At 47.1% G+C, this 20,960-nt stretch overlaps 1 protein-coding gene across 3 annotated transcripts in view; it reads left to right on the forward strand.

Annotated features, from left to right (window-relative positions):
• The window catches only part of LOC122389615 (phosphoglucomutase-2-like), a 66,427-nt gene that overhangs the window by 18,373 nt on the left and 27,094 nt on the right, over positions 1-20,960 (forward strand). For all 3 annotated transcript variants that reach the window (XM_043381803.1, XM_043381802.1, XM_043381804.1), the window contains exons 7-9: positions 2,354-2,522; positions 5,233-5,456; positions 16,045-16,150. In XM_043381803.1, the coding sequence (XP_043237738.1) occupies positions 2,354-2,522; positions 5,233-5,456; positions 16,045-16,150 (499 nt within the window). The remainder of the gene's footprint in view (positions 1-2,353; positions 2,523-5,232; positions 5,457-16,044; positions 16,151-20,960) is intronic.

A 20,960-nucleotide genomic window follows, 5' to 3' on the forward strand; every position in this document is an offset into this window, starting at 1 on the left:
GCGCCATGAAATCACCGGTGCAAATTGAACGGGCCATTCGCGGGCTATAAAATCAACAAATTTAAACAAAGCGTAGAGTTTACAAACGCATCTACCACATGTTAACTATGAAAGGCTCTGACCATGATGTGATTTTGCCGCAATAGCTTACCAAGGTTGAGGATATTCATTCCTCCGTTCCGTCGTTTCCATCCTCAGGATACTGAAATCCTTCTCCTCCACGCCGCAACCCCCACTCCGGGCTGGACAGGCACCTTATCTCTATCTCATGCGGGCTGCTCCCATGGAGCGGCACCGCTGCTCCCGAGGGAGCGCACCCCGTAGCCGGGTGCAGAGAGTGCTTGGGGGGCTGGTCGGCCTGTCCATTCGGACGGGCTCAGCCCCGGCAACTCTCTAGGGTGTCTGTCCAGACCAATGTCTCCCCCTAATTCCTATCATCCTTCGGGCTCTGAAATGGTCTTGTTAGACCGAAAGGGCCTAAGCCAACAAAACAAAAACAAACAAACGATATTCATTAACTTGTTTGAATGTGTCTTGAGTTCGGCTTCGCCACCTTTTATCACATAATCCGCGACTAAAACTGAACATGCATACCTATCCTCATTGAATGAACCGACAAATGATTGTCTTTTCTTCCACTGGGTTGCGTTATACAAGGTGCGGTGTGCTAACCCTACCAGTGATCACGAGGGACTATGAGTGGTCATTCCCTTTTTCTTGTCATATTCTAGATTGCTATCCAGAAAAGCCAAAGAACAAATTTATCCGGCACAATGCATTCAACTAGTTAGTATCGCTGGGACGCCGATAGCCGCGAAGTACCATTACATAATGGATAGGCCAGGGCCCGAATTCACAGCAGCTACTCTGTGTTTACTCGAGCATCCGATTCAAACATAAGCAAAGCCTCGTCAGGACGCCAACTCTGGCACCTTTGGCCTGTCGACCAATCGCCATTGTGTAACTGCGTTGGTAATGTCCATGGCTGAACGTGGCGTGCAATCCTTTTTGCTTTTATTTTACATTTATTCAATACATTTTGCTTTGAAGCTACGGTAGTAGTTACACGTTGATAACCGAGCATGCAATCCTGGCACGTAAGGTACTGGTTATATAAGCTGAAAATCATTAGCGTACTGAGTATCTGATCCTAAATGATCCTGTATGATCCTAAAACTGCAGTTCGTTCTCTCCCTCTCCCCTTCGCTGACATGCAGACTTATCGAAGCTCCTGCTCAGTGCTCATGACTCTAGTCTATACTACCAATAGCAATATTAGTCACTATGGCTCTATAGTATAGCGTATAACAGCGCCGAGGTATCGGCCCCCGCCTTCAATCCATTGATGGTGTGAACGCACCTTTAGGGTTGCTAGATTGAACGCGTCGCCATGCATATCGAATTGCCCGTGCTGTTAATTTGTTGCCGTCATGCTTTGTTGTCTCCAATGAAGCAAGGTGTTGCTAATTCGAACCGGGGACTTACCGGGATGCTGGCGGAGAACTGAGTGTATGCTACCACACCTGTGCAAATACTCTTAAAACTGATAAATTAGTACATGTGCTAGAAGAACTGCCAATTTTGTTACCAAATGAGCGGAATGGAACTTTAATTCAGCTGTAAGAACAAAGTCAGTGTTCATTACCTTCATGTGATCACCAAGCACGGAAGCAATATGCAAATTTTGGCTCTGCGCACGGTGCCGTGTCACAGATACCTACAGCGCTCGAGTACAACGACTTGATTCAGTTTTTCGGCATGAGCACGCTGGCAGCAAGGCGCGATCAGCACAATGCGATGTTCATTCGTAACGTTCACCGCCACGCCATCGACTCCCCGTTTCCTCTGGCTCAATTCCCTTTGGCTGCTCCCACTCGGCTGCTTCGCGACTGGAGCACTTTTCACGTGTCTTACGCTAGGGTGAACACCGTCAAAAACAGCCTGTTCAATCGCATACCAATGCTCAGCAATATGTTTCTGGACGCAAACCGTGACGTCGATGTGTGGCAACATAGCCAGCTACAGTATAAGAAACGAGTAGCAGCGTATGTCCGCTCGAGGCAGCCCTGTGAACGTTAGATAGAACGGGGAGATGTGAACTGTAGCATTTCCTCATATTTTTAATGCACGTAGGTGTATGCTTGATATTTTCCATCCTTGTATGTGCGTGTATGTGTGCGTGTTTGTAATATGTAGGTATATTGGACTACGTCCATCAATGAGTGCCCATGCCCGTGGATGTTTGGAAAAATAAATAAAATAAATAAATAAATTTCATGTGCAATGATAGATAATTGCCGTCGCTTTCAGTTTCGCCCCACTCACCTCCCCTCCCCCTCCCCTCTCTCCTTAGCGGCGAGTGGCGTGTGTTTAACGGTAACGAGACGGGCGCCCTGCTCGGCTGGTGGTGCTGGTCCTCGTACCCCTCACCAGACGACAAAGACACCTGTTACATGCTCGCCAGCACGGTCTCGTCCAAGATTCTGCGCTCCATCGCCGAGAAGGAGGGCTTCCACTTTGAGGTGAGGGGCCGACCGAGGAGACCGACAGCCGGGGAGCGGAGAAGGTAGGATGGAACGGGGAGGGGCAAAGACCTCCGAATATCAAATACGACAATATTATTCAAATACTCTAGAAATTTGAATTATATTTGAATAATTTATTATATATTTGAATAATATTCAATGTATTTGTGTAGTGTGTATTTGAATAATATTGTCGTTTTTTATATATAAATGTGTCTTGGATAACATACAAAACATGCCTCTGCCTTACCTGCTACTGAGATACTGCATAGGTCTATGGGAGGAGAGGAATGGATATGGGGATGGTCGCAGTTGAATGACCCGCGTTTGTCTGAGTTATGGTCCGGAGATTAGCACGGAGTCTGCAGCAGCTCCGTCTAACATTTTGGCTGCATTGAAGATGTCAGATCTACTCTTCTGATAGGCTTGTTGTTGTTTTGGCTTTGTGCCGGGGTAGGTCAGCTAGTGGGATAACTGTTGGCGGTCTCGTGCTTAAAGGGAGATAATGAGCTTTCTTTTTTCTTAAATAAAAATTACTCGACATCTATACTATTTCTACTGTAGTTTCTATAAAATATGAAAATTTCCTAGCACATTTTCGTATGTGAAAAAGGTTTTTATTTTTGCAAAAAAGAAGCAGTACTTGCAGTACTTGTAACACCCACCGAAATGCGTTGTCCTTCTCTATAAAAAAAGTCGCAGTATATGGCGCTTTTGTTTCAAACAGCGACGCTTGGGTTTTTGTTTATGTTATCGCCTTGTCGTTGCTTGGTTGTAAGGATTCTAATTTGAATTAGAGTTAATTCGGTTTAGAATTAATTAGATTCTAATTCGGGGGTACATAGTGCCTACTCTTCTTTGTTTCGGCATGCGGCATGCGGCACAAATGAACGGCATGCGCCAGAAACGCAGCCAAATCTTGCGATTGCGACTACGAAATTCATTATTTTGGCGTCAGAGCCTGAAGCGAAAAATACAAGCATATTTATTTCCAAAAGACTTCAGGTTTGTCGAACGGTGTTATGAGAATTTTGATAACAGTACTGCATAAGTTTTTCAGTGATGCCGCAAAAGTGTTGTATCTATCTTCTTTTATTGTGCAGTCGGCGGGACCGATTCAAAATTGAGTCGTTGCTACTAAAATAGCAGCGTATGGCGTCAGATGATGAACAGGAAAAATAGTTGCGTAAATTTAGACATAAACCACCCCCAAACCATGAATATCTTTTGAAGGCACTATAGACGACCATCAACTAACTAGATGTGATGAAGATCAAATGTAAGGAATACGCTCATTTTACAAAATTACATGCAAGTACCAAAAAGTGATGTAAGTACTTATTCAACGGTCATTTTCAGCGCTCCCCGCTAACGTGACTTCAAGTTGAGATATTTGCGGCAAGGTACCGAATTGAGCAAAATGGTTTTAATTTACATTATAACTTGTTGTGTTTTGTCAGAAAATGGTCCTAACTCAGATTTTGTAGAAAAAGGTCATTATCTCCCTTTAAAGCAACGTGACTAGGATGGGAGTGTGGCTCCATAACGATGACCTGAGTAATGCGAATTTATCACGCTCCGGTTGATGTTGTTGACTGTGCCTTATTAATGTCAGCACTTTTGTTAAATGCGATAAATACGAGTGATGACATGGGTGGGTGAAAATTCGTGTAATGTTTGAAAGTAATAACAGTGGTGGTCGTTGTTTTGCATTACTGGATATTTTTTTCATGAAAGACCATCAGTATAAAGTGAGAAATAAGCTTAGTCATTCTCATTCACCTGCCGTGCGAACCGGCCATGGACATTAAACAACACAGCACACTTCTTACGAAGCACGATGGGATGCAGCGACCGGTATGACAAGACTGTGGTGGGACGTTCAACGCAAGAACTTGGGGATGGATGTTTGGGACATTAGCCTGCACCCGAATGACAAGTGCGATGCATATGCTTTGTCCGGGGTTTAGTACTTTGTACGCCTTGTCGGCAGGACTTTATAGGCGGAGTAGCTGATAGGCTGACGCTGTTCAACAAATGGCTACAACCGCTTGGAATACGTCTGGGCTTGTTTACAGTGGGCATTAGCAAGTGTTGTCCGGTCACATGATCAAAGCAGGCATCGACAACCGGTAACTTTGTTTGTCAAACAGCTCCGCCGCCTCGGAGCTGCAAGTGTGAATCAATGGAGGAAGACTGCTCATGAAAAGTTAATTTGTCTGCTATCCTTAAGCTGTTCTGGTTGCTGCACTCCGTTCTTGGTCGGATATGGGCATGTTATCTAAATTTCGTATTGCGTTGTCGGAGATAGAAAGCGCAATAGAAGTTCGGGGCATACAAACATACGCTGAATTATAACACCGCCATTGCCGACATGGCTCAAGGAACTTACCGTCGTTTGATGCTCTTTGGCGTTATGTGGAGCTTTTATGTCCCGTCACGCCTAGTTTTTATGTCCCGTCACGCCTAGTTTTTATGTCCCGTCACGCCTGTCCGATGTTGTGAATAACGTGTGGGATTAGTGCATTTTAGTACTGTGGAGCGTTGAGGTGTCTCGTACTTACACGCGCCGTCCGTCATACTCTACAGTAGGTACCAGAGCAGTATGTCTGCCCTGCTGCGGTTACGTCTGCTCATTATTTCAGCCAACGCCGACAGTAATTACCCCATTAACTTCCTCCACTCGCGCCCGTGTGCTCGCCCACAGGAAACCCTGACCGGCTTCAAGTGGATGGGTAACCGGGCCGAGCAGCTGATGCTGCAGGGGAAGAAGGTGCTGTTCGCCTTCGAGGAGGCCATCGGCTTCATGTGCGGCACCACGGTGCTGGACAAGGACGGCGTTAGCGCCGCGCTGGAGGTCGCCCAGATGGCCACCACACTGGCCAACAAGGGACTGTCTCTGACGCAGCAGCTCGACCTTATCTACGATAGGTGAGGATGGTCAGTTTGGAGGTCCGCAGGTGCGCAGATTCCCGTGCTGGCCTTTCACAATGTGAGACTGTCGCTGAGCACGCCAGGGAGGCCTGTACAATTACATTTATTTATTTATTTATTTATTTTACATCATCCGGTCAACCCGCAATAATGGGGCTATTCAAAGACCGTTGTCATACAAGATAGATATAAGGCACTCACATCACACTTTGTTAATCATATCACGGACACGAGTCTTTAATGCGGAAAACGAAGTGACGTCAATGCCGCTGCTAAGAACAAATTGATTGTACAAATTTACATTCGTTTCCGTCGGCCGTAGATTTGTCACACGGGTGTCTGTCACGGACAGATGTCACACATGGACTTCCGTCTGTCATGGATGGATCCGTCACATGTGGCTCCTTTCGTCACAAGCTAACGGTCAGAAGTTCCGTTATTCAAATTTCCGTTCCTTTAACACAGAGCGGAAGTGACAACGGTACCGCCCTCTGCGGTCATGTAACGTCTTATTCATTCTGTGTTAATTTTTTAATTTATTTATTGCTAAAAATACCAGCTGATGTAAAAATGGTGACGACTAAAGGGCCAGCTTTACAAACCAATGTGACACGTACAAATGTCACCTAATGTTGAACAATGGAAATCGTGCACCGCACCAGGTGGACGGGAAAGCGACGAGGATGCTGATGACAAATTATAACCAGTATAACGCCTTTTGGGGCGACTAACGGAGCGAGCGAGAGGGTGGGCCTTGCACGTGCGAAATTTCGAGGGGGTACCTCCAACTGACTTGTGCACGGCACCTTACTAACCGGTCTCTAGCGATGTGCCAAATTTGAGCACAATCGGCCCAGCCGTTCTCGAGATCTGGAAGCGGCACCATGCACGTGCGCACGTGCAAAATGGGCCCCAACTGACTTGTGCACGGCACCCTACTAACTGGTCCCTAACCGTGTACCAAATTTGAGCGCCATCGGTCCAGCCGTTCTCGAGATCTGGAAACGACCCCTGCACGTGCGCACGTGCAGCAGCACCCCAACTCTGGCACATGGATGGTGTCCGGACAAATTGCCGAAAGGCGATTTACCGAATGCCATTTTGCCGAATGCATTTCGCCGAATGTCATTTTGCCGATGTGCTTTTTGCCGACGTGTCAAAAAGTCGAAATGCTAAAAGTCGAAATGCCATTTGCCGACATGCCTTTTTGCCGAAATGCCAATTTGCCGAAATGCTTATTAGTCGAAATGTAAATTTGCCGAAATGCGATTTGCCGAAATGTCGATTAGTCGAAACGTCAATTAGTCGAAATGTAAATTTGCCGAAATGTAAATTTGCTGAAATGTCAATTTAGCGAAATGTCAATTACCCGAAATGTCAATTTGCCGAAATGTAAATTTGCCGAAATGTCAATCTGCCGAATTGCCGAAATGTCAATTAGTTGAAATATAACTTTGCCGAAATGTCAATCTGCAAACCTAGGTTAGGTTAGGTTAGGTTAGGTGGTGTTTATTTACTTAGGACCGATCACCAATTTACTTTTGGTGCAATCCCCAAGTGAGAAGCAAACCACATGATATCCTTTGACCTGATTTCATAACTAATAATTATTCATGGCACAAGCAAGTTTAAAAGCACCAATACCATTTGGAAATAAACATCAAATTGCTCGTGGCGAAGCAGTGCAGTGCCGAAGACAATGCCTTAGGAGAGATTACCGGCAAAGGTAAGTCAAATATTTTTAGGTTAACCCTCGCCGGCCTAGGGGGAGGGGGTGCGGGTGCCGCACCCCCATAGGGTTTTATCGCAATAGCTCCGAACACGCTGGCGATAGAGAGCTGAAACTTAGCATAGCTGACCTTTGATTCAAGCCGGATCTTTTAAAATCAACCGCATTTTCGGGTCAGGTCAGTTCACCGACCTATGACGTCATAAGTGAACCTCTGCATGGTCTTCAGATGTCGCAACTTCGCAACGCCCTCACGGCCAGAGGAGCTTTCACAGGGAAATGAAACTTGCAGGACCTGATATCCATTACGAGTCTCACAGCTTGTATATCTCAGATTTTCCTAAAGGTTATTTGAGGTCAGGTCATTTTCGTGACCTCACCATTATAAGTCAAGAAGAAAAATAAAAACTGCTATTCTGGCGCCGGGAACGACCTCTAACTATCTCAAGCACACAGAATCGTGATTTGACGCACTCCTTGCAAGGTTAGATGCGTAACTTTTGCAATGTTAACCTTGCGTGATGTCATTTATGACGTCATCAAGGTCATATTAGTTTTTCGTCAATAACTCCCGATCAAATTGAGCTAGCGAGTCGGGAAAGCCACCACTGGACTCAGGAAGACCTACCGAATCGAATGATATGCGACATGACCTCTTTCCACCAACTTCATGACCTGGGGGTGCTGACCTGACCGTGACCTGAGGTCAACACCCTAAGTTGACCTGACCCAAACAAAAATTATATCATTTGACGCGCCTAAGCAAGGCAAACACGATGCTGCCAAAATCGCGGCCCTGCGGCCCTTTGTGGCGAAGTTATTCGCCAAAAACTGAACCGTACCTTGGGGCACTTGACCTGACCTCAGAGGTCACCGGTTGACGTAGGACCTTAAAATCGGGTATCAATCTCTGCGTCTCGTAACGGCGCACACGCTCGTTTTTTCCGCGACGCGCCAGCTCCACCAGGGGCGAAACGACTAATAAGCATTTCGGCAAATTGGCATTTCGGCAAAAAGGCATGTCGGCAAATGGCATTTCGACTTTTTGGCATGTCGGCAAAAAGCACATCGACAAAATGACATTCGGCGAAATGCATTCGGCAAAATGACATTCAGCAAATCGAATTTCAGCAATTACCACATCGGCCGGCGCGTATGTAGAAAACCAATAGGTCCGGTGAGGGTTAAATTGTTGTGTATTATGCACAACCACTTAACCTAAAAATAATTGACTTATCATTAACTGCAATCTATTCATGTGAGTATCTTCTTCCCTATCCACTGGTAGGCAAAAATCAGTAGGTCAGGTTAGGTAAGGTTTGGTTATGTTTTTCTTATACTTTGCTGACATGTAAGTGGGTTTCTTTACCTTTGAAAAGCGAGTCGGTCCTAAAGTTAATACTTACGGGTCAGGTTAGGTTAGGTTAGGTTAGGTTAATTTCGGCTAATTGGCATTTCGGCAAATTGACATTTCGACTAATTGATTTTTCGGTAAATTGACATTTCGACTAATTGACACTTCGGCATATTTACATTTCAAGTAATTAGCATTTCGGTAAATAAGCATTTCGGCGAATTGACATTTCGACTAATTGACTTTTCGGCAAATTGACATTTCGGCAAATTGACATTTCGGCAAATTTACATTTCGACTAATTAGCATTTCGGCAAATTAACATTTCGGCGAATTGACATTTCGACTAATTGACTTTTCGGCAAATTGACATTTCGGCAAATTGACATTTTCGACTTATTGCACGTCGGCAAAAAGGCATGTCGGCAAATTGCATTTCGACTTTTAGCACTTCGCCCTTTTGACACGTCGGCAAAAAGACACGTCGGCAAAATGCATTCGACATATTGACATTCGGCGAATAAGCATTCGGCAAAATGCAGTTCGGCAAATTGTCCTGTAACCCACATGGATATGCAGTGCCTAGTGGGTGCCTACCACTGAACTCTATAATGTGGAATGCGCATCGGCCGCCAGATGGTGTCCAACGGTGCCGCCATGTTGCGCAGACCAGGAAGCGGCCGCCGCCTGTGTTGGGGAATAGGGAATTCGGGACCTCGATTTATGTTTGCGGTCGCTGCATCCGTTACGTTCAAGCTATGTGGACACGGAACCCGGCATCTTACGCAGAATTGAGTGGAGAACAAGATGGAATCCTAAAAAATCCTCAGATACAAGGAACTAATACGTTAAACCCTTATAAGTCAATGGGGAAATATGAAATTGCTATTTTGGCGCCGAGAATGATCTGAAACTATCTCAAGCATATAGAATCATAATTTCATGCACTCCTTGCAAGGTTCTATGCTTCATATTTGCATTGTGGCCCTTGCGTGACGTCATTTGTGACGTCACAAGGGTCACAATTTTTCTTCAATAACTCCCGATCAAATTGAGCTAGCGAGTCGGGAAAGCCACCAATGGACTCAGGAAGACCTGCCGAATCGAATGATATGCGACATGACCTCTTTCGACCAACTTTGTGACCTGGGGGTGCTGACCTGACCTTGACCTGAGGTCAACACTCTAAGTTGACCTGACCCGAACAAAAATTATATCACTCGATGCGCCTGAGCTAGCTGAACACGATGATGCCAAAATCGCGGCTCTACGGCCATTTTTGGCGAAGTTATTTGCCAAAAACCGAACCCGTGCCTTAGATCACTTGACCTGACCTCAGAGGTCACCGGTTGACCTGAGACCTTTACAGCGGGCTCCTACCAGTCATTCTGCATTATACTTTGCCGCATACGACTACTTTACCGCTTAATTCTAGTTTAATTAGCGGCGCATTAGCGAGGTGGGTTCAATCAACCCCCTCGGCCGGGGCAAATGTAGGACCGGCGAGTGAATTTGAGGAATTCTGAAGATACGATCGTGTTCCCCACTCAATTTTGTATAAGATGCCGGGTTCCGTATCTACGTAACTTAAACGTAACGGATGCGGCGGCCGCAAACGTAAATCGAGGTCCCGAATTCCCTATTCCTCAACACAGGCGGCAGCCGGTTCCTGGTCTGCGCAACATGGCCGCCACCGTTAGACACTACGGCCAATAGGGTTGAAGCGGCAGTGCTCCCCTGTGGTGCCTACCTACAGGGTGTTGCAGATAAATCCGACACTTGAGAGGCAAAATACGAAATCGGCAATGAAAGCATGAATATTGCACACACAGGCCTGGCATTTTATTCAGCACCAGTTCGAGTCATATGCTGCACCTCTACTCGATGTAACCGCCGTCGGCGGCGACGACCATCTCAAGCCGAGGGCGAAATGATTCGCACGCCTTGGCGACCGTGTCCTTGTCTACGGCGGCGAACTCTGCCACGATGGCGGCTTTGAGAGAGTCGACGGTATTGTGTGCGTGCTTGTTGGTCTTGGCCTCGATCACGCCCCAGAAGAAATAATCGAGGGGGTTGCAGTCAGGTGAGGAGGGCGGCCACAAGTCCGGCGGCCAGTGGTGAGGGACGTTGTTGAGCAGCCACGCCTGCGTCGTCCTGGCCTTGTGCGCCGGGGCGGAGTCTTGCTGGAAGACGTGGGGGCGTCCGTTGGCGATCCTGTGTTTGTGTTTAGGGGGAGGCAATTGATCATAGAGATGCAACATACTGCCCAAACTTTCATCGTGAGCATAGCACTCGAATAAACACGTTTTTTCCAAGTGTCGGATTTACCTGCAACGCCCTGTACATGCCAACTTTTAGCCCCATCGGCTTAGTAGTTACCGAGATATTGCAACAATTGCAAAACTGACACCTCTTCGTTTTGCACGTGGCACGTGCATAAGGGGTCACCCACATGCATTGGGAATAGTCCAATACTTGGTAGAAGGAATGAAGCTAGCCTACAAAAATTACCGCATGTAAATCGGTCGAGTGGTTGCTGAGATATAAGCCTCGCAAAAGCGTCCGCACGGCCGGCCGGCCGCTCATACTCAGAAATTTCCGTTAATCTAAGGAAAGACTACGCTCGCTTCGCTCGCTCCGTAAAAACTGGACGGGACTTTAAGTGAGATTTTGTTCAGGTAGTTAATCGGGGTTTGTAATTGACCGATTAAAAGGTCATTCAAGGACAACGGTTAAATGGTCATTCATGGTCAAGGCTTGTAATCAATGTCAAGGTTTGTAAATGACCGATTATAATGACGTAAATGACCTTGCGGCAGTCGATCGCAAGGTCATTTACGTCCGTTGAAACAGCAAGTGAATAACAATTCATATTTCATTTCTGAAATGGCTTTTATACCATTTCAATGTTTCTTATTTCGTTTTTTTTTAGAAAGACTTTCAATTCACGGTGAACAATTTTGTCATTGCTTTGTGGTCCAACTTCGGTCGCTACGCTTAGTTACTTGCTCTAATCGCTATAAGCTCCGAATTGAAATGCGTGACTGTGCGTGCTTCTCTAAGCCGGGCGTGGTCGAGACGTACATAAATAAAACGTAAAACAACGTTAAATCGAGTTCACTGAACTCTGGCAGTGGGTCAGCCTGCTGACCTATCCCCCGCGGAGTGTTGTGTACTGTCAGTCGTAACTCGGGTTTTATCACCAGCCTTGCTTTATTGCCGGTCAGTCTACAGAGATGAATTCGGCTCACTCACGCGAATGTTTACTAGGTTATGTGGCGGCCCTCTCCGTGCCGTCTCCCCTCCGCTACCGGCCAGCGTCTTTACTGTCGAGTGGGAAGGGGTTTATTAACAGACACTACAACCTGTGAGGTCAGGGTGCCGTCCCCACCACGGGAAAACTCGCTGTCGAGTGGGGCGGGGTTTTGTGGACGCCTCGACGGTAACAGCGCCGTCAGCGCCGGGTAGTTCCCTCCGATGACGGTGCGGCAGGCACCCAGAGGCGCGGTGTGTTTGCAGTGGCCCGAGGCGGCTCCTGAAGTGACCGGCGCGGCGCGGTGGTGGGGTGGGTAACCGCTGTGGCGTGTGTACCAACAATGGAGGAACGGTGAGCTAGCTGTTGATTCCAGCTTCACTCGTATGACCGAAGTACATCAGAGCTGTGCGGCTGTTGTGCCGTCTAGCGTCATCTAAAGCAGAAGAGTGACTTTTCACGCACGTTTTAGGACGTTTTATGACAGTCAACTTTCAATATTAAATGGTAATCTTGCCGTTGTTACTTTCCACTCTGTGTTAACGGAACGGAACTTTGAATAACGGCACTGGTGGCCGGCAGCTTGTGACGAAAGGAGCCATAGGTGACAGACCCATCCCTGACAGTCGGACGTCCACGTGTGACATCTGTCAGTGACAGACACCCGTGTGACAAATCTATAGCAGAGAGACGCAAATGACAGTTCTCACTAGTTTTGTTTGCACACCATGCTGGAACGGGGAGAGAGACAGTGTTTCAGCTGAAATATGCATTCTGCACTTAGCAATGTATGCCGCTACCTTTCTGACTGATGCTTCAAAGAGAAATTTGATTTTTGTTATCACATTGTCATCACACGCTTTTGTAGGGGAGAGTGGGGCTATGCGTTACACTTTTTGGTTTTCTGCACTTAGTGGCCAAGCTAATCAATGAAATTGCACCAAATTTGGTCACATGCTAGCTGAATCAATTTGGAAAGCACATGCAAACTTTCACTTCTTTACGACTATTCACTTTAATGTGAAATTCAGAAAACCAAAGCAAGATTTTTGGGGTAAGTTGAAAAATTGTGGGGCAACTTGATACACGATATGGGGTAGCATGTTACACCTCTTTTTTCGTAGTTTCTTTATCATAATAACTGTCATTGGTCGTCCTATCGGAACCGATCGTAAGCCTCCCTAATGGATAACACTAAACATGCTTTCCTTTCTTATTGTAAGGCAAGAACAATAAAGCATAAACCATTACTGTACCCCATACGCATGAAAAGGCTCATCAAACATGGCTCAATCTCTTATTTGCCTTTACTGCGACGCCAAGGGCACCATGCATTGCCATACTGACCGGAGTTTGATTTTCTGCACGAAATTTACGCCCAGGTGAAATGGAGCTCGCTATAAGCAGTCTTGGGTAGCCATCTTTAAACATGCCCCGGCCCTGCGGCGGCCGACTTTCACAAGACTGAACTCAAATGTTTGTTTGCATGAAGAGGCTAGTGTTTTTTACTTGGTGATCTTACAAAAGATATCATCGCTTAATTTTGTGAACATACATTCAACATTCTTACAATAATAACCTTGACAAAAATCGACCCGAAGTGTTGGCCAGCAAAAAATACTTTTGCTGTCACAACTTACCCCAGTGCGCCTAAAGGGTGACATGGCGTTCCACCAGGTCTGAGCCTGCAGTGACATGTAAAATGTCCGTAACCTTTCTGCTAGCGTAAATATTGGCGCCATATCAAGAGTATTTTTAAAGATATTTCCTTCGTAACAACTTACCCCTGTAACAGATAGCCCCACTCTCCCCTATGTATACAATTCTATGTGGGGCCCCGGTCTAAGCTTACATCAGCTCCCCATATCCATCTGTATGACTCGATTCCTTGCCTCACCTCTGTCCCGATTTTATGATGGGCCTCACCGTTTCGTTCCGCATTCCTCTCTCCTCTCCGCGGCTCTCGAGCTGACCGATCTGCCTGTGCTCCTTACCTGTGACCCGTTCTCGGCGAAAGGTCCCCGACCCCACCTCCGCGACAGCTGGCTGACAAATGGCCCACACACTGATCTCGCAATAAGGAGATGATAGGTCACACGGTGCAGATTATTATGCATAACATTTGCTTGGTGGTGAGATGGCGCGGGAGTATCTGAAACTGTCGGCTATCTGTCACTGTCGGTCAGTGGGGACTGGACGGTCAGCGCGCTGACCGCTGACCGCTGACCGCTGACCGCGGGAACACCGCTCGCTCCGCGCTGACCGGCGGGGAGCGCAACGGTCACACCAACAGGGCCTCTCGGGTCAAACTGTGTGTGCCCGCGGGCACCACCGCCAGCGGGCCGCTGATTCCGTGACCAGCCCAGTGAACGTTTTTGTGGTCGGGTTGAATCCATAATTTTATCATTTATTTACATGACGCTAAGGTATATTCTTGTTTCGTTTATTGAATTCTTCGAGTTATTTTCACTACACTGTTAGCATGTAATTTATCTCAAACTGATGCATGCATTTATAGTAACTACATCCAAAACAGAGTAGCCCGACATACTACATAGCGGCAGCGATGGATTTATTGCCGTAACGTGGTGATAAGTGATAACACGGGAAGTGGCAGCGCCACCGGGCTGTTTAGGAGCTGCTACCTGTATTTTTAATTCAGATGGATAAGAACCAAAGGCGGCGGTGACATGGTATTTGTCGGTCCATTACCTAGTGAAGTGATTGACGTCTAGCATAAGTCGCAGCGGTGTAAACGCGGAGAGAAGCAGGATGTGTTTCTGTCAGTTCGAGGCTTATCGACAGACATTTGGAGGCTTGGCCGTATCATGGACATTAGTATAAGGAGATAACGGTAGCTCTTCGGACGCTGTCACTTTCAGCTTTACCAACGTTAAATTCGTGTGATTCTGTCACTTCGATTCCTTTTGATCAATGTGTAAAAGTGCTCATTGTGGCAGGCGTAGCATTAGCATTTCTATAAACTACTGATCAAAACACTTAACGAAAGAAATCTTTCGACATTTGAGACATAGATCTGTCATCTTTCCTCCTGAATGGCGGTCAGTTCACACAACTTCTTCCCTTAGAGGCCGTACTTCTTGATTCATCTCACCTTGTTTGCGCTTCTGGTTTTCGGTTTCTCTTTGTGAGGTCCCCGGCTCTTTCGTATCGTCAACATTGCGTATAAGTCTGGATCACTTTATTCGCATTTCAGTAACAAATTTGTTTCCTGTAAACTGCTTATATTATACCCTAGTCCCTGGGCGCACCGTTCATCAAAATACAGCGACACAGAAGACAGGGAGCGTTTGCATAACATGAAACATTGGGAGTGACTTGTATGACTTATAACAGTGGCGTTATATGTAATATACATGACACATTGTGCAAAACGGTCGTCGAAATTCAGCGTGCTCTCTTTAAACGGCATTTGTTTCTAGCGCGATATAAATATTCTTTCAGTTAGATGTCTTCTATGAACTTCCTTTGACCGACATGAAAGGAATTGATAACGCTGTGGCCTCTGCATGCTCCGGGGCCAGGGAAAACATCTCAATCAGCGTCCATGATTAACATGTGAGCACTGGGTTCATGTGAGAATAAAGGTTGCCGGGTACGGACGAATATATGGCGCATTTGTCAGCGAAATAGTTGTGAGCTGTGGATGCGTTTTAGATAGCGCGCTGCGGAATAACAATACGGATCATACAGTACAGTCGACTTCTCGGGGCTTTGTCATTGTATCGTACGCGGAGACAAACAGCCGAAAGGCTGACGGCCGGGGGAGGGTGCAACGACCGTCAAATAGTGCCGGAGGTGGTGTGGGATGGGTGAATCGAGCGCCCAATTAAAACGTAATGGCTGTCGGGACTCGCGATCACCTGGCTTTAGGATTCGTTTCAGGTGTTGATCTTCAGAGAGGTGACTTATTGTAGCGTTTGTTCGGTGCTTTCTTACATGGATCAGATGACTGAGGAGGACAGATAAAATGAGCTCGAGTGGGAAGGATACTAGAGTGGATGTATTAGAGGAATGATAATGTTGCAGAATAACGAGCCATGCTGAGACGCTTATTTAGATTTAATTGTGCCGTTCGAGGGCTGATAAGTTGTTTATTGGGTTATAAACTGATGCCGATGGCAATAAAAAGTCAAATTGTTCTCCAGTGTATTGCTGCGCCACAGCCGAGCCGCTCCCGTATCCTCCCGTTTCCCGTCAGTGACTGTTTCCCCGTTTCTCTCGACAGATACGGTTTCCACACGACCAACAACTCTTACTACCTCTGTCACGAGCCGGAGGTGGTGAAACGCATGTTCGAGCGCATCCGCAGCCTCGGCGGCGCTCCGGGCAAGGTCAGTCGGCGACCTGACCTCGAGGTCATTGCCTTCGGGTCAGCTGGGGCTACTCCTACGGTCACCCCCCCCCCCTCCTCCTCCTCCCCACTCTAGGGTAATCCCCTGCCTCGCCCGGTAAAGTGGCTTCCATAGCATGTTTACCACTGTGCCAATAGTATACCCTAAGCGATGACCGGCTTAGCCATAAACTGAGCAGTTAGCACTCAAGTGAACAGTCGTTACTCGTTTGAGTGAGCATCGCCCGAAGAATCTCGAGGTTCTTCCCCTGGCTTGTATGGGATTCGTAACGGTCAAACACGCTGGAAACACGTAATGACGTTGGAAATAGCGCACTTTGATCGATTATTGCAGTGGGCATGACGTGTTCAATATGTTCACATCCTGTTTACCAGTATATTGCAGGTACTTCAATAACCCACAGATGTCTGGGATCCAAACCAGTCCGAGATTTAGGTAGAGTGACCGGGGATACATAAGCAGAGTGAAGGCATATCATAAGCGGATTACAATGCTGAGTGAATATGAAAATCTGTTCCCCGCACTTGCTCGGTCATGTATTGGGGGTCATTGTTTTCGATGCTTTCTGCGCCTTTCTGTTACTGATACCGCATGCCGAGCCTACACAGTGCAGATGTCGTCATGATCGTAGCATGATGATCAAAGCAGCCTGGTCACTGGCAGCTCATTTTCCGCACCTTGCGGCGTGCGGCGGTCATCCACCCGAGAGGCCGGCGTCATGTTGCTGCTGTTCCCCTTTCTGATTTTCTTTGATGTTCTCCGCGACGTCTGTGGTGGCTGCAGATGCGGCTGGAGGTGCTGTTTTTACGGGGAGATCTGCTCTCTGCTGCCTGTGGAAGTGACAGAGACACGCGGCTAAGAAAACTCAGGTATCCGACTGATAAACAGACTCATGTTCTCTGTCCAGGCTGCTGGAAAGACGGATAGGTGGCGAATGGGGAGAGGCAGATGGGTCGATCTCTCTACAAAACAACTGGGAAGAGTGCCCTTGGGAATGGAAGGATGAGGAGCAGTCAGGCTGTGAATATCTGAGATCCAAAAGTCGTACCTACATGCGAATGTGCAACGCTTTTGATTTATTGCTGCCCAGACTGAGCCTTAAGACCACCGGTACTGCATTTATAAAAGGATCATTTTAGGCACAAATCGAAATCAATACCTACATATTAAAAGGTCATCATCTGGAGGGCAGGCCGAACGTATCTCTACATTGTGAACATCGGAATGACGAATTTTTTCACCAGCAAAACACCGTTTTAAGTTCGTGAGGGTTTTATTTAAAGTTTGAATCCATATGAGATCGTGAATATAACATATTTTACCAAAATATCATTTTATTTTCTTAATCTTCTTTGCAGCGTCACAATAAAAAGTATTGCAAAAGACCGTTATATGAGATTGATTTTCAGCTGCATTTCACCTCTGACATTTGCGCTGCGGAGAATGTTCTGCAAACCAGTCTGCAAGCGGGATGTCTTTAACCCAGACCCGTTCGCTTATCTGTTCTAGCTCATAGACAACATCGCTGTGTGAGCGTCCCCATTGACCCCTGGTCCCTGGTAACATCATTTTGTTATTATTTTTTTTTTAACCGGGATGGATATTGGCAGCATCAGCATCCTCGTGTTACCTGCATTCTCACCCGAACATCAGGAGCTATTTTTTTTGCGACACTCTGGCTACGTCAATCACGAATCTCGTTAGCTCTGTTCCCTTTTTAAAGGGACTATCCCACCTTCAAAAAGTACCGTTTAGGATTCGGAAATGTTACTCATGAAATTTTGACGAATTCTGCAAGTTTTTACGCGTTTTCATCGTATACTTTTTGAGATGTTGCGACTTTCATATTTCATCGTGACGTCATTTATATCGAACCTGTGACGTAATGAAGGATTTACTTCATGTCAATGTGAGGGGAAATTTGGCAGCAAATATATTTGCTCTCAAATATTACGCGGCTCATACAATAACAAGAGTGTCTCTGATTGGCTTATTCGTAAATCAAGTGATACTTCACTTGAATGTGTGACAGGCGTTCAAAAGGCAAATGAGTAATGACGTCATCAAATGGCCGTTAATAGTTAAGAGATAGGGCCTTAGCTAAGACCCACTTTTCAAATGAAGGGAACGAATTTCTTTAACACCACGAAACTGAGGATATTGCGACCAGGATATATAGTGGTTTCTGAACCTGGCCGCCAACTTGGCTATCTCAACTCAGAACTAATGCAAAGGTGGGACAGTCCCTTTAAGGCCGAGCTGGAATTACATAAGCCATCTGCAAATTATGTAATATAATAAAGGGAGGAAGTCGGTGATGTAATTGTCATGCAGTTTCGCTGGGCCACCGGCCCTCGTTAGCCATCGACCGTTCCACCGGACTCTGAACGCTGCACGGCGCACGCTCTGTCCATTGCGAGTGCCGCCGTTCTGTCGCGTGACGGCTCCGTGCGACTGCGGTGGAGTCCTCCCGAGTATCGGCCACCGCCGCGCCGCCGAGAGTTCTGAGGACCTCACGGCTCACCAATAACCAGTGGCGACGCACTAGGTCCGCTCAGCCGCGACTGGCAAACCAACCGCGTGACTTACGACTCGTAACTACTCCTTCATAACGGCTCGGCCTCTGCACATGCGGTGATTGGTGCTAGCAGGGCTGCGGAGTCGATGGATTTTCGGGTGATTCCGACTCCGACTCCGGCTTCAAAAATCGACTTCGGCTCGGACTCCGACTCCCACTCCCACTCCGGACGCTTCTCTCAAAATTCATATGATAATAAGAATGTGCATTGTGAAGGTGTTTTTATTTTACCTGACACAATACCTTACGCGTACCAAGGTCTTGCATTGCAAGTAGGTATGCTTTACAAATAGCATGCAGAATAGAAAGCAGGTTCGCGAATCCGCCGTTTTCTGCCTCTTTCGCTGGAAACGCTAGTGCAATACAGTACCATGGCCTTCTTGTGACAAAATCTGCGTAGTGTATCGTCAAGCAAACTGGTGCAGAGCATGCGGTTGAACCATGCAGCGTTAACTCCGACTTAGGAGTCGGAGTTGGTAAGATTTTGGCGACTCTGACTGCGACTCCGGGCAGAATTGTCGACTCCAACCGACTCCAGCTCCGACTCCGAATCTGACTCCGACCCCGACTCCGCAGCCCTGGGTGCTAGACTATTGACGGGCATAGTATATTTTGAAGTAGGTATACATCGGCTTTCTTTTATTTTTTATGACCATCTTCAGTTCTCTAGCAGTCAAACGCTTCAAACGCTTGTTCAGCTGTCCTAAGACTAATGAATTTCAGCTCAGGTGAATACCTATCAGTTAGTGTGGATGGTTTCAGATGGATCTATGTTGAATTTAAGGTGACCTGACTCTGAGGTTCCATATAGTATCTCAGTAAATCTGAGGATGCATATACATTTGAAATTGAGCATCAGTTCAAATGCAATTAATTTGAGGCTACTACTAACCGATTGGACGGTTTAGGACCGGCGGGTCGGACCGATTGGACGGTTTGGGACCTGCTTTGATTGGACGATTTGGGACCGGCGGGTCGGACCGATTGGACGGTTTGGGACCGGCACTGATTGGACGGTTTGGGACCGGCACTGATTGGACGGTTTGAGACCGGCACTGATTGGACGGTTTGGGACCGGCACTGATTGGACGGTTTGGGACCGGCGGGTCGGACCGATTGGACGGTTTGGGGCCGGCGGGTCGGACCGATTGGACGGTTTGGGGCCGGCGGGTCGGACCGATTGGACGGTTTGGGGCCGGCGGGTCGGACCGATTGGACGGTTTGGGGCCGGCGGGTCGGACCGATTGGACGGTTTGGGACCGGCGGGTCGGACCGATTGGACTGGTGAGTGGGACTGAGCAGCAGGCGTGCTCCATGTGCCTCTGATGTGGCCAGTCCCCATGTCGCTGTAGTTTGGGGCTACTGACCATGCGGGCCTTCTTGTTGTGGGTGCTCTGACAGTGTGACAGGTGCACTTGGGAACGTATTTGATGGTTATTGGTCTTCAGTGCCAACTGAATAACAATGCACTGGCAAAAGAAAGCACTTGCTGTAAAAAGAAAACAAAAACAAAAGCAGAAATTTCATCATTGATAGCTGACAGTATATGCTGATTATGACATATTGGCGCAAAAATTGCACTTCAAATCACGCGAGAACAACCCAAGACATGCTGCGAGGTTCTGCTTCCCGGGTACACTAAGTAGTTAGCTACTACCTGGCACGGTTGGATGCAGAGGAGTGCGCAGAAAAGTGGTACTCATCTTCGTCTTAATCGCCGGTTTCCTCCTTTTCCGCTTCCCATCATCCTGCCTCTTATTCACCTCGCCCCGTATCCCGCTTTTCTTTTCCTTTGCCATTGCTTCCTTTTTTCTTTGTTACTTTTGGAAGGCTTTTCAATTTGTTTTACGTCGTTTTTATTCGCATCCCTCACTCTGCCGTCCATCACTGCCTGTTGATTTTCTCCGCATCTGTCAGTACATGTTGATAGTTGATGATTAAACGGCTCGTTGTCAGTCTCTGTATTGCTGTAGCCAGCCGCCTGGCGCAGTGATAAGTTTTACCGCTACTGACGCTGTCGTAATGTCATAGGTCATAGCTAGGGTTCATATTTAAATGTAACGGAGACCATTGGATATGGTTCGCATTTGGATACCGGGACCTTTAGACAATAAGGCACGTCGTCATCTCCCCATAGTCAGATTGAGGGAGATATCCCTGGTCGTGGGGTAGGAGGCGGCACATTCGCCCTGCGCCGGCCCGGTACGAGGT

Source organism: Amphibalanus amphitrite, unplaced genomic scaffold (assembly GCF_019059575.1).
Source record: "Amphibalanus amphitrite isolate SeventyFive unplaced genomic scaffold, NRLGWU_Aamphi_draft 000365F_arrow, whole genome shotgun sequence".
Lineage (NCBI taxonomy): Eukaryota > Metazoa > Arthropoda > Thecostraca > Balanomorpha > Balanidae > Amphibalanus > Amphibalanus amphitrite.